General features: G+C 38.0%; 2 protein-coding genes across 2 annotated transcripts; both read right to left on the bottom strand.

Moving 5' to 3' along the window:
* Positions 1-2,181: 2,181 nt before the first annotated feature.
* Positions 2,182-4,823, bottom strand: LOC111450009 (binding partner of ACD11 1-like). The gene is made up of 4 exons (XM_023090137.1): positions 4,602-4,823; positions 4,300-4,375; positions 2,934-3,047; positions 2,182-2,818 (listed from the first exon to the last, which is right to left on the bottom strand). Exons 1-4 carry the CDS (start codon positions 4,715-4,717, stop codon positions 2,390-2,392), a joined length of 735 nt encoding a protein of 244 aa, XP_022945905.1. The 5' UTR covers positions 4,718-4,823; the 3' UTR covers positions 2,182-2,389.
* Positions 4,824-5,906: 1,083 nt separating this feature from the next.
* LOC111450010 (transcription factor PRE6-like) lies at positions 5,907-6,980 on the bottom strand. Its single transcript, XM_023090138.1, has 2 exons — positions 6,193-6,980; positions 5,907-6,101 (listed from the first exon to the last, which is right to left on the bottom strand). Exons 1-2 carry the CDS (start codon positions 6,325-6,327, stop codon positions 5,949-5,951), a joined length of 288 nt encoding a protein of 95 aa, XP_022945906.1. The 5' UTR covers positions 6,328-6,980; the 3' UTR covers positions 5,907-5,948.
* Between the last annotated feature and the right edge of the window lie 7,063 nt (positions 6,981-14,043).

The following is a 14,043-nucleotide window of genomic DNA, read 5'->3' as shown; positions in this document are numbered from 1 at the left end:
GGTGTTTGTTTACTACAACACACTATAAGATATCTATTTTTTGAAGGGATTTTCATTCCTTGTCCACCTACATAAGCTCGTGGCTTATTCTACCCTCCTTCTTCATTGCTTAATCATTCTTAATTCATTGCTCAATCATGGTTCATCCAACTTGTTAATAAAGTTCTTTCAAGATTAACATCTGATGGATGTGACTTGAATTCTTGTTTGGATTCATACGTTTATGAGAAACGTTTATATCTTAGTTTCCTTTGTCTGTACTCGAAAAGAACTTCTTATTCTAACCAGTTTTAGACCAAAATCTGTGGATATGGTGAGAAATTTTGATGGTTTTACAGACTTCACTTTTCACTTTTCCTGTGTTCTCCAATCTGGAAGGACAGGGTCTTAGAAGAAGGGGGGAAAAAAAACCCATCACTTAAAGCAGATGGCTGCTTTCTGCCAATCAGTGAAGAAGAGATGGCCATTCATGCTGTTGGGCCCTTTACTTTGACGAAGGATTTGGAATGCTTTACAAAACAAAACGTAGGATGCAAGGAAGGAAAGGATAAGATTGGTACACACATAGATATGTGTGTGTGTGTGTGTGTCTTTTGATATATTAAAATAAGGTTGATGTGAACCTCATTTTTTGTTTTCTCCATAGTGATGAAAAGACGTCATCTCCTTCCCTTCACTAACATAAAGGAAGATGAAATCAAAGGGCCGAGGCCTCCGGATTCGTTCATCTTGAGGAGGGCGACAAACATAGACACTATGTGAGATCTCACATCGATTGAAGAGGAGAACGAAGCATTTCTTATAAGGGTGTGGAAACCTCTCCCTAGTAGACGCGTTTTAAAACTGTGAGTGTGAGATCCCACATCGGTTGGGGATGAGAACGAAGCATTCTTTATAAGGGTGTGGAAATCTCTCACTAGCAAACGCATTTTAAAACTTTGAGAGGAAACCCAAAAGAGAAAGCTCAAAGAAGACAATATCTGCTAGCGGTGGGCTTGGGCCGTTACAGTGAGATTGACGGCGATACGTAATCTATAGATCTAAAGCTTCTCCCTGGATGAGTTGAGTGAAAGATAAACATAAAGGCTGGCAAAGTGAGTAAAAGGAAGAGAAAGCAGGTGTGTTGGTTAAAGGAGTGTAGGAAAGGAGGCAGGAGTCTCCTTTGGAGGAACAATGACTTCCCTCCTAGGGGCTCACTCAGTTTCTTCAAGTCACTGTTATTTGCTAAGACCCACACCAACAATGGCACACTATGACTGACCCACCAGCCAAAGGGGGTCTGTCTCTTAACCCATCACAGCAACAAAAAGGTCCAAACAGTTTTCCAAAGGACAATTATTTCAGATACCCCCAAAAACAAAACTTTGTACACTGCAATTGCCCCAACATAATTGCTCCTTCTACCATCATTTTCTGCAAAACTCAGAATATACAAGCTCCTTCTTCTACTTTCCTTTTTTTGTTGTTTATTTCCTTTTCCAACTCCATAATTTTCACTTAAGAACGTTTCGAATCGACTAAATCAGGTTGAATATTTCCCGGATCGTGCTTAGCCTACCAACAGTGTTAGCTTGGCTGTTTCAATCCGAGTAAAACAGTTTCTATTTTATGGGATGTGATGTTTTTCAACGTACAAGAAAATGGTTGATTCATACAGGGGGAAGATGCTGTTTAATAAAGAAGGGGCCATGATCACTTCCTAATGTATCAACTCCGACCATGACAATACAGCCACAGTGTGTGGGAATATTGTGCAATGCATGGATATAAATGTTATGGCTGAGAGTTAATCAATTCATTAACATTCGAGTTTATGCCTCTTGTTGCCTAAATGCCAAGAATCATATAATAAAAATGCATGTTCGATGTCTAGTCGATGAGACCGCAGTCGACAGCAAAAGAATTAAAGACCAGACCGACCTGTAACTTGTAGGAAGCTATTGCCTGCTGGAGTGAGCTGCAAGTCTCAGACAATTGCAGCTGGAAGGAACCATCCTAGGCGGCAAAAACATGATATTGCTTGCGGGACTTCATTCTTGTTGCGCCCAAATCATGCATCCATCCATATGGCATCCCTATAGACAGTACAACAGTCTAAACGAACCAAATAAGTCTATCGAATTCGAGAGTAACTTCAACGAACAAACAGATTAAGGAGAAGACAATCTGTAAGCAGGATAGTAAAAAGTACAATCTGGGAGACGATTCGACTCGTATTTTACCGACTATTCAGAGGCTAAAATATAGCAAATTTTAGAGGTTCAAATGACTGGTGTGATTGAACTCTATGAAATGTAAAATTTATACATACAGCTTTCAGATATGTACGTTCTGATAAAAATATCAGTGCTTTATTTACAATGGATGAGCAGAAGGACTCTCTAACGTCTTAATGTTCGAGACCACGACTACCCAAGTCAGCTGCAGCTTTGGCAGCTCGATTCAGGGCATCGGACATGAAAAGAGCTCCCCTGGAGAAGTAGCTACTCCTGACCACCGTATCAGCAGCAGCAGCAGCTGTTCTTCCAGTGGCTGATATAGCTGATTTGGTTGTCTGCAATACGTGGTACTTCTCATCCATGGTTTTAGCCGCTTCATACCCTGCACCAATCATGTCAGTAAGGCCAATTCTGTTACTCAAATCAGCTACCTTAGCTGCTGCGGTTGCTGAGACCTGATGAGATTCATCAAATGCTTTGGCTTTCGTAAATGTATCTTTGCCCAGCACGTAACCCATGGCCAGCATGGTTTTGACTACGTCCTGGGCCATGGACACTGCGGTTCCAGCGGTGGAAACAAACTGACTTCTTTGAGCCGACTATACGATAAAGAACTCGTCAATTAATCAAGTTCGACCATAGGAACTAAACATATGCAAATTTCAAGAGTTGGAAAAAACTAATGAATATCATTTGTCGATTTTCGATACTTACAGGAGGAGTACCATCTTCTTCATGGTAACCGGAAGGCCTGCTCCAGAAATCAAATTCTTCATCAAAATGTCCCCACCGTGTTATGCACACTCGTTGATCTACAATTGTTGCACCCTGCAATGAACAGATATTGGACTCTACAACATGATCATTAACCAAATCACCAGAAATGATTGTTGATTGAAAACCAAATAATAGACAGAACATAAACAGAATGATCAAACTCGAACAGGTGAAGTGCACAAACTGAAAGTATCCATATAGAAATTCCTTATAATCATTTGATGCCAAGAGGAAATTCATTTGAAATAGTAAAAATTCCATCAAGTTCATTCCTAAAAACAATGCAAATTTGCAGCGAAAGAGAAGATGGTGAGATAAATGCGTTCTGCAGATTCAACAATAAGTATTACAAATGATGAATTCTAAATGCTAACAAAGTTGTTATCTCTAATCACAGATTCAACAACAACAACAATGTTGCATGTGCCTAACACATTTAAATGCCATCTCTATACAATAATAAACGGGTCCGTTTTTCTTTTCAATAGAACGCATAGTTACATCCATGTCGAACATTCAAGCGCAGTAGCAAATTCCTATTAAGGCTGCTTCAAATTTGATGAAGCCAAAACCACACTTTTACAGTTCAATGATGATGAAGCAATTTATATTATTTGAAAGCCATTTTCTATGTTATTTCGATTCTAATCATTGTTGTCGATTTAACGAAGGGGCATTACTTGAGGAAACCAAAGGACCCTTCACTGCTTAGTAACTGCCCAAGTCCACAGCTAGTAGATATTATCCACTTTGGCTCGTTACGTATTGCCGTCAATTTCACAGTTTTAAAACGTGTCTACTAGGGAGAGGTTTTCACATTCTTATAAGGAATGTTTTGTTCTCCTCTCCAACCGATGTGGGATCTCATAATCCACCTCCCTTGGAGGCCAGCATTCTCGCAGGTACACCGTCTAGTGTTTGTCTCTGATACTATTCGTTACAGCCTAAGACCACCGTTAGCAGATATTGTCCATTTTGACCCGTTGCGTATCGCCGTCAGCCTCGCCTCACGATTTTAAAACGCATCTACTAGGGAGAGGTTTCCGCATTCTTATAAGCTCGGGTATAGAGACGGTGTCTAGCTCTAATAGACGCGTTTTAAAACCACGAGGCTGACGGCAATACGTATCGAGCCAAAGCAGACAATATCTGCTAGCAGTAGTCTTACAACACGCCACAGCCAATTGTGCCTACAGTTTTTCCAATTGAGAAGAACAAAAAATGCCTCTCTTTTTCCTTTTGCAATCAAAACTGCCACATGAAACACATTGATTAATTCAGGATTTATAAATTGAATACTCACACTCAGCAGGCAAGCAGTCTCTTGAGAGTAAGCATCTTTGAATGACACATATGCAGTGCAGGCATCTTCACCAGACCTGTTTTCATGAAACCACAAATCCTAACACCAAGCGCTTTTGAAAGAACAAAAAACTAAAACAAAATCAAACAAGAAGGCCATAATTTCAAGGTATGAATTACTAAACAGCCTCTTCAAACTTGATCACATTTAGAAAGATCTATTGATGTCTTTTAAATATATGGATCATGGGATTACAGAGTCAAGGACATGAAATCAAACTCCCAATTGGAAGAAATGAATACCTCACAATCTCAACGAGCTCGATTGCGCCAGAGAAAGCGAAGAAATCGAGGATATCCTTCTCCGTTGCTTTAGGAGACAAGCCCGTCACTTCAACCGTATACCCACCAGGATTCATGTTTTCGCTGCAACAGTAAATTGATTCGTCTCTTGTCCCGTTGAAATGTAACTTGCAGAGGAGACAATGGAATTGACTAGCAGAAAATGAAGTTTCTGAAGAAAAAGAGGCGTCAATGGAACTGAAGAACTTTAGAGCTCAGTGGGCTGAGCTGGGCTTCAGATTGAACAATGGGCCTTCTTTGATTCATAATTTAAGCCTGCAAACATCTGGGTCGTAGAACTTTAGACCAAATTACTTAATGGGTAAGAGGCTCCTCTTTTGAATGGATCACATTCAAAAGCGATTCACTCAGAAACAAACATATGAAGTAAGTCCGCATTCCTCTTCTTTGGATTCCATTTATGGAACCAACCATTAAAATTTTATGAAAGGTTATGCAGAAAAGACAGCAGTCGGTCGACAAGACTTTGGGGCTTCGATGTTTCTTCTGTTTGTCAGTGGGGATCTTCTGCTACCTCCTGCTAACTTTCACAACTCACGAGAGCTTCTTCCACTCTGACGCTTTGACTTGGGTATCCTCTGTTCTTTTCTCTTTTTCAAGCATAAAGCAACCTCGTTTATACATTGTTAACTACGTTTAGCTTGAGTTTTCCACATTATATTATCCTAAATCCTCATGTTCTTCATACTTTTTAACAAAACCCCATGATTAATGGTGGCTAGAAAAAGGGTCGTTCAGAACTGTCACTCCCAATAATTCCTCAGAAAGAAACACCAGAGAATATGAACTGTTTAGGAAATCAGAGGAGATTTGAAAAGGGTATGGTCTTAAATGCTACACAAACTGGCACGTGCAGGAATTCGAAATTTTTGTTTTGAAGGGAAAAGGAAAACAACTTTCAGAACTCTCCTCTTCTTCTGTGGTGTCACAGTCAAATGGGGTTTTGTGGGCACCAAAACAGAGGACTTTAAAGCTCATTCAGACTTTCTTTATAAAGCAACACCACTAAGAAAGGAAAGATAACAATAATAACCATGAATAAGATAGAACAAAACCGGCGGCCTTTTGAAAAATTTATAAACAAAATTGATCTCAGAGCATAGTGATGGTAATTCATATGATTTAAAACGAACTCTAGACAAGCCCTTTTATTATACGACTTTATAACAACGATATATATATATATATAATTTTGTGTAGGCATATTCCATATTATCTGAGCTGATGAAGATCAAAATCTATAGAAGAAGAAGAAGAAGAATGATAGAGATAATAGAGCATTCTTTATTACATGAGTAAGCTTCTAATAATGGCAGCCTGAGCACTTTCAGGGTCAGTTGATAGCAACAGCTCTGATAATCGGTCGCTTAAGTCGCCCACCTCCCTTTGTAAGCTTCTTATGTAGTTGCAGGTCTCTTGAAGAACCTTTGAAGCTGATACCTATAAAACCCCACAAATTAAGAAGAATGAGATTGTGGGTGTAACCCATTTCTGAAATAAACAGGAACAGAGTGTAGAAAAACAGAGATACCCTGGAGGAGGAACGCGCATTGCGAATCTCAGGGATGAGTTGCTGTAACTTGGAGATCAAATCAGCAATTTGTTCATCAGAAATGTTGCTAGAAGGCACAGATGAGCGCCTAGAACGCGAGCTTCTGGACGACATTATGGTCTAAACTTAAGAAGAAGGCTTGTGGGCTGCTACCTGCTATGCTAAATCTATACTGATGTTAGCAAGGCAGCAGGTGTTAGAAGAAGAGGGATGATATGTTGATGGACAAAGAGATATGGGATCCATGAAAAGAAACTCGAAGTGTTTATAGAATTAGTAATCCACTATTTGTTGGGGTCGAACAGGACAACTTGACCACAGTCCTAATACTGCTTATTATAAGCTTGAAATAAGAAGGAAAGCAGCATGCGGCCATGGCCATACCGTCCCTGCTCGATCTGTCTCCAAACTGGGGCTAAAAATTTCAACTTGGTTGCGCATGTAAGCACATATATGGTGTTCTATGGCTATTAAGAGTAAGCGGGCCTCCTAATGTCAGCTTCAGAGCACTGCACACACCCATGTTATGTAATTAAGTTTGGATACAGGATTTGATATGGTACACGAAAATAATTAAGCTCAATGTTGGAACTGTATGTAAATGAAAGAGATAAGGGGTTGATGAAGAGTCTAATTGTGAGGATGAGGATGATCAGCGATGCATTGTCCACGCCATTGGATTCGTGGCCTGAGGAAGAGAAGGGAAGAGGGGCGTTGGTTAAGGCTTGTCTGCACAACTTTGTTACCAAAGGACATTGCCTGTCATAAGCCGTTTACGGGTGTTCCCCGACTTTTTTTGGAGCATCTCTAATAATTTTAAATTATTTAATCATCCTTACATTGGTTGTTGTTGCTTGTAGAGTGGAAGATTCAAATCTTTGATATGTTAATCGAGGTTGAATGTGTGAGATCCCACATGGTTGGAGGGGGAATGAAACGAGTGTGGAAACCTCTCCCTAAAAGATGTGTCTTAAAACTGTGAGACTGATAGCAATACGTAATGGGCCAAAGTGGACATATTTGTTAGCGGTGTGACAGCAAGGACGCTGGGTGTCATCGTCCAAGGAGTGGTTGTGCCTCCAAGTAAGTCAACGAGGACGGTAACTAGTTTAAGTGGGGGAGAACATCACAACCTAACTATGAAGAAAATAGATTATGACCCTCATGTTGCGACAAGAGAAGAGGCGATCCACAAGTGGTGTTCATTTGGCCACGCGAGGGCCTAGACGAGTGTCATGATGCGACCAAGGAGGATGGTGCATCATTTAACAGACCACACAAAGTGGGCATTGAAGAGAAGTTGAAGCATAAGGGGGACGAGTAAGCAATACTGGGTGGTACGAGTGTGCCGGTACTGCACCCCAGCCCGAGTGTCGGAGGTTGAATTATACAACCGCTATCCAGTACGGTATCTGTAAATGACATGACATGGACACGGGAGGGCCAATGCCTCGATAGAACCCAGATGGATGGATGTTTGGGATGTTTCGATGAGATTAGCGACACTTGGGCCATTCTCGATGGCATGATCGAGTGAGTTGTGATGGCTGATGACACCTCAAAAAATTTGGGATGGCGTCCAGACATATGGCCTTGTCAATTGGGAACCAAGATAACAAGATGAGATGTGATGTTGCATTGAGAGACTTTGTCCTTGTGTAGAGGCAAGGTTGAGCCAAATGACTTGGCCCAGTGTAGAGGCAAGTCAGTTGTGTCGCAAACAATTGAACATGCACTCGTAGGCAATGTGTGTGGTCAAACAAGCTTGGATTCCGCACAACCAATGTTCAATTGACGAAGACAAACCTCGCCTAATATCTAAAAAACCCACAAAACCGGGCAAAAAACGTAGTTGAAGCTTGAGTTCCCCTTAAGGTTAGTCGTGAGCATGTCAAGATCCCAACACTAAACAGTTAAAAAAGTACGACCGTGACATTGGGCCTCCAAGGGAGGGTCAATTGTGAGATCCCACGTCAGTTGGAGAAGATAACAAAACGGGTATGGAAATCTCTCCCTAAAAGACGCATTTTAAAACCACGAGACTAACAGCGATGCATAACAAGTCAAAACAGTCAATATCTACTAGCGGTGGGGTTGAGCAGTTACAGAACGTTTTATATCATGTTGTGGTATGCTCGTATAAGATATAAATAATTACGTAAAGTATTCCAACATAGATTTGACATACTTTTACAAATGAAAGGCAGCAAGTATTCAACTTGAATTTACTCAAAATTTTGAACTCCATTATCAGCCAAACATATCTTCCTAGATTGAAAGATCAAGATCTAGAAGAACACAACAAAAAAAAAAAAAAGGTAAACCTTTTGATGAACACAAAAAGAGTTGGCTAAGCTTGTCATATATATATGTATTAAGCTTAAAAAGAAGTTGTTTGACACATGTCTGATAGATGATTAGTGCATAAATACAGTAAGAGTCAGCATTTTTCCTGATTTTATGCTTAGAAAAGTAAGCAATCATATGCATATAATAAAGGGTTTCCTAAGACGATGGGAATTGATGGGCAGTAAGTTGATGGTAAAGAAGAAGATGATGTGATAGAAAGGCATCAACAATCCATGTAAGGAGTGTGTGGGGAGCACAGTGTTGAAGTTCATAGCCATGTGCGCATGTTCCCCTCTGCCCTTTGCTTAACACAACTCAACCTCTAAAGACTCTTAAGGTTTCTTCAAACACATCGCCCCCACCTCCCATCTCAATCGCTGTCTTACAGCTCCATCCTGTTGCTATCACTATGTGTAGCCCAAACTCTGCCACTGCCATGCCTCTCTATACATGTATATCTCAGTCTTGCATGGGCTGGCCTAATTTAGCCACAAATCCACTAGCTTTTCTGGCACTGGGCCACCTTTATGTGTATCAGTTTTATTGGACCTGTTCTTCTTTCCCACCCTCAGCTTACCATCTATTTTATTTTGCATATGGCTTGGTCCACCAGCAAACAGTGTGTCCTAAGATTTGGATTTCAAAAATCTGATAACTCATGTGGGGGTTTCATTTCATGTTTTAATCTTGAGATGTGATGTCCGAGCATCGGAAGGACACATGGATGAACCAACGCTACATATGAATGAGATGAGATCATAAAACTACTTAAGCCTAAGCCCACCACTAGTAGATACTGTCCACTTTGGCCCATTACGTATCGTCGTAAGCTTCCTAATTTGAAAGTTTTAAAACGCGTTTGCTAAGAAGAGGTTTTCATACCCTTATAAGGATTGTTTCAGTCTTGTGAGATCCCACATTGATTGGGAGGAGAATGAAGCATTCTTTATAATGGTGTGGAAACATCTCCCTAGTATATGCGTTTTAAAAACCTTGAGAGGAAACCCGAAAGGGAAAACCCAAAGAGGACAATATCCACTAGTAGTGGGTTTGGGCTATTACAGTTTCCCTCTTCAACCGATGTGGGATCTCACAATCTATCCTCTTTAGAGGCCCAACATTTTCGCTGGCACACCGCCCTGTATCTAAGCCCACCACTAACAAATATTGTCTTTTTTGAGCTTCCCCGTTTGAGTTTTCCCTCAAAGTCTTTAAAACGTGTCTCTTAGGAAAAGGTTTCCACGTCCTTTTCGTTCACCTCTCCAACCGATATAAGGTTTAGGGTCATTTATTAGATTAGGGAGAATAGAGGGGGAGATTCCACCCATTACAGAAACGTGGTGTCTGAGTCATTTACCAAATGAAAGAAGACTAAGAGGGATAAGGTCGGAGGGTGTCCTGTTCTGCTACTTACACCCAATATTAACACTAAAATCTCTCAATCATTATCTATCTTGGAATCCCACTATTGCATTATTCCATGAACACCCACCAAAAAGTTGTGTACAAAGCTCCACCTCCTTTCCTTTGTATAGAATGGACGGTCTCGAACGTTTTTCATTTCAAACCTCCATAATGGCATGATGTCGTCCACTCTTCTTATTTATAATAAATTCATGATCATTCCCGTAATGAACCAACGCAAAACTACCTTCAAGAATCCTCTCCTCAAACAAAGTACACCATATAACCTCCCCTAAGACTTATGGAGCCCTCAAACAGCCTCCCCTTAATCGAGGCTCGACTTCTTCTCTAGAGCCCTCAAACAAACAAAGTACATCATTTGTTCAACACTTCTTTATTCGACAACTGAGGATTCTATTGACCGAGTTAAGTTAAGGGCATGACTCAGATACCATGTTAGAAATCACGAACGTCTACAATAGTATGATATTGTCCACTTTAAGCATAAGCTGGACTCCTTCCCAACAATCCTCAACAGCAAATTTAAAGTGAATTATTCTGCAACAATGGGGTGCACGATTCACATTCATTTCTCAATCAAAATCAAAGTATTCGTGAGGAACTTGATTCCATTACAAAGATTCTTTGCTTCTTCTTCACTTTAATCAAAAACCGAAAAACTGGGTTTGGTTGGCGATGGCGTTGTGAGAATCCGATTGATACCTAAAAACGAAAACGTGGGGGTGTTATCTTTGAATGGAGGTGTAAGAATGGTGTGGGATGGTCAAGATTTAGGCGCAGAATATTATAGTAAAGCAAGTCCATGAATGAGAAGGGCATTCAAAGTTGGCCTTCTTTCTTTCGCTGTTTTGCGGCTCTAAAAAGTCGCTTCCGTTTTCAAACAAACAATTCACCACTTTTTCTATCATTTTTCTTGCTTTCTCCTTCATCCATCACCGTTTCAATACCAGACAAAATCAACAAACCCTTATCAATAACTATATTATATAATATAATAAATCAAATTTGTTATACGAACACGACTCTCTGCAATGGTATGATATTGTCCACGTTGAGTATAAGCTCTCATATGGATTTCCTCAATTACAAATCCATGATCATTCTCTAAATTAGCCGACGTGAGACTTTATCATCCAACAAAATCCACTTTTTGATACGTAGTAAATATTCATTACTTCTATAAAAATTTAAAAAATTTAAAAATACTGTAAATATATGGATGAAAGTAGTCTATCCACGTCCCATAAATTATCTACAAATATCCTTTTTTTTAAGTCTAAGGGTATTAACGAAAATAAGAGTGTTTTGAATTTTTTTTTTTAAGTTTAAGAATATATATACATATATATTTTAATAATTTAAAGATATTATTGAGACGTCTAAAAATAAATATATTTTAGATAAAGGGAAAGGTTGAAAGGTATTTTTATTAATTTAATCAATTACGTGTAATTAGTTACGTATAAATAAAAGAAAGATTAAAGATTAAAGTGCATGCACATTGGAAAGAAGGAAACAAATTTTGGGTAATTTGAATGAATTTCGAGCTTTTCTTTTAGTTTTTCATTCTTGTGGTATACGCAATTTATATGAGACTTTAAATCACTAAAAATATTATATTCGGCTTTGGATAGAAACTGCTTTAATAAGTTTTTAAAATACCTTTCAAAATTATCTTATCTTAAATTTTTTATATAAAACATTAAAATTTCTTTAATATCGTAATTTTAGGCATGTTGAACTCTGCCTCATATTTTAATCTTATTTTCACGAATTTTTCAATTTATTTTTTTTTTGTAGAGATTTAGATGGAGATTTACTACGAATCTTTATTTTTATATAATACATCTAATAAGCAAAAATATAATATACTATTCAACATAATTTCTAAAAATTTAATTTTAATATACTATTCAACGAGGAAGATAATCTCCATCATCGGTCCCACTTAGTTCATAGACAGAAATCTGTTTTCTCCTTCCCTCTCTCATTCACCATTTAAACAAGGATTCTTCACCTCGGTTAGGGCGAGTTCTCCAGAATCTCGGCCTCGTAGGTTAAATGACATCTCTATCCCTCTTTGATTAATTTCGGTCTGAAAATATAAGTATTTACATCTCGGGAATGACAGTAAAGTTTATGGCAAATTAAATACGAGGATTTTTGCATATTTAATGGAAGGGGAAAATAAACGTTGAGTGTGTAGCATTTTGAGAAGGTCCGTGAAAGCTATAAATGAGTGGTGGGGTTAATTCATTTTTTGGTATGGACATAAAAGTCATTTTCTAACAATTTATAGTTTTTCACATTTCCTCCTTTCATATATTGACTTTGACAATTCCCTAACTTTGTCTCTTTTGTTTCTTTTTACTTTTTACCTTTAATATATATATATATATATATTTATATTTATATTTCCCTTCAAATTTGCTTTTTTATTATTATTATTATTATTATTTAAGAAATATGAATTTCGTGTTGTATGGTTGGATGCGGATGCTCGTATTAGGCCTGAGTCAATTAAACGAGTACTTCATCACTACTCTAAAAAATTGAGATAAAAAACTTCCACGTGCTTGGGAGAGTGCACTTTTACTCCACAAATGTATCACTGTTGTCTGAATCACTGGTAGATGATGAGTCTTCCACTGGAACAATGAGCAATAGTTGAAAACAGACGTGCCAATTGCTATTCAAACTGGTTTCGCGCCCTTTTAGTAGATTTTGAGGTGTAAGATAATATTCTTGAAGTGGAGAATGTTTAGCATAGTTGTAGCTAGTTCTACATGGCAACAAGATTCGATCTCGTAACATTGTTGGGCCCATAATTTACATCAACGACCATGAATTATGGAGTAGGTGCATTATATGTATAACAGCCTTATTTGTCCTCCTTCCCGTTCTAGATATGTTGAAGAGAAAGTTGTACCAGATGAGGTTTACCACGGACATGCCTCTCATCACTCAACTGTTTCAGTTCAATGATGATCATACAGACTCTTGGTTCACGATATCTTCATACACTACCATAATATGCTTACGAGGCTGGTCCATCATCGTCACATGTTGACTAACATGGAGAGTATCCCAAATATTTTTAACCTAAGATCTAATTCAGTTAGGCATTAAAGGGTCGTCAAAGTCATCGACAATTCAAAAAACGTTATTTTCAATAATATATTAAATTATAAGCGAAGGTTCGAAGATGAATTAAAATTATTGAGTTAAAAAAGATAATGTAAAAAATTTAAAAAGCAAGAAAAAAAAAACAAAGAAAAGGGTTGGGACAGGGTGCATTGAATTGCAATTAGTCATAAAGGCCTTTCTCACCGTCCAATAATGCTCACGAGACCACACAAATGATGGACACGTGGCAATCCGTGGTTGGACAATGGGTTCCTCGGTACGTGAGGGAGACGGATTATAGCAAGTGGTTAGTGCACGCCGGAATCTTTTTTGGCGGGTTGAATTAGTCCAAGTTGCGTGATTTTCAAGTTTTTATTTTCTTTTAAATTTAAATTTAATTTTTCTTTTTCTTTTGTTTGAGATAATAATAATAATTAGCTGAAATTAATTAATTAATTAATTTAAAATTGTGGTAATTGGACTGACCAATGTTTGAAAAAATAAATTGAGGCAATCGAGAGAGTGGAATTAGGCTTTGAATTAATTAATTACGTGGCTCTTATTTCCACACATTTTTATTGCTTAATTAATTTACTAACACACATTTGGTAATAAATCTCTTTTTATTCCTTAATGAAAATGAAAATTAAAATATTTATCACACGCAAAAAAAAATCAAATAAAATTATATTAAATAGTTACCAATAGAATATCAATTTTAAAAATTAAAAAAAAAACATTAAACATGCAATTACGTTTGTATGGGAGAAGAGATTACGCAAGCAATTACGTTTTTTTTTTAATTATTTAAATTAATATTTATTTTAAATTTATTTCTTATGGTATTTTTTGATGATGTGGTTCGTAATTCGTAGATGCAAAACTATATATTATAAAAATAATTTTGCAACTACCGATATGATTGGATTG

This window comes from Cucurbita moschata, unplaced genomic scaffold (assembly GCF_002738365.1).
Source record: "Cucurbita moschata cultivar Rifu unplaced genomic scaffold, Cmos_1.0 Cmo_Scf00011, whole genome shotgun sequence".
Taxonomy (NCBI): Eukaryota; Viridiplantae; Streptophyta; class Magnoliopsida; order Cucurbitales; family Cucurbitaceae; genus Cucurbita; species Cucurbita moschata.
This window is presented reverse-complemented; position numbering and strand designations above follow the sequence as displayed.

Excerpts from the sequence above, each read along its gene's own strand:
- LOC111450009 (XM_023090137.1), bottom strand. The coding sequence starts at position 4,717 with ATGAATCCTGGTGGGTATACGGTTGAAGTGACGGGCTTGTCTCCTAAA. Across the intron at positions 4,376-4,601 it reads GAGCTCGTTGAGATTGTGAG|GTCTGGTGAAGATGCCTGCA; the intron begins GTATTCATTTCT and ends TCATGAAAACAG. Across the intron at positions 2,819-2,933 it reads AAGAAGATGGTACTCCTCCT|TCGGCTCAAAGAAGTCAGTT; the intron begins GTAAGTATCGAA and ends TTTATCGTATAG.
- LOC111450010 (XM_023090138.1), bottom strand. The coding sequence starts at position 6,327 with ATGTCGTCCAGAAGCTCGCGTTCTAGGCGCTCATCTGTGCCTTCTAGC. Across the intron at positions 6,102-6,192 it reads ATGCGCGTTCCTCCTCCAGG|GTATCAGCTTCAAAGGTTCT; the intron begins GTATCTCTGTTT and ends GGGGTTTTATAG.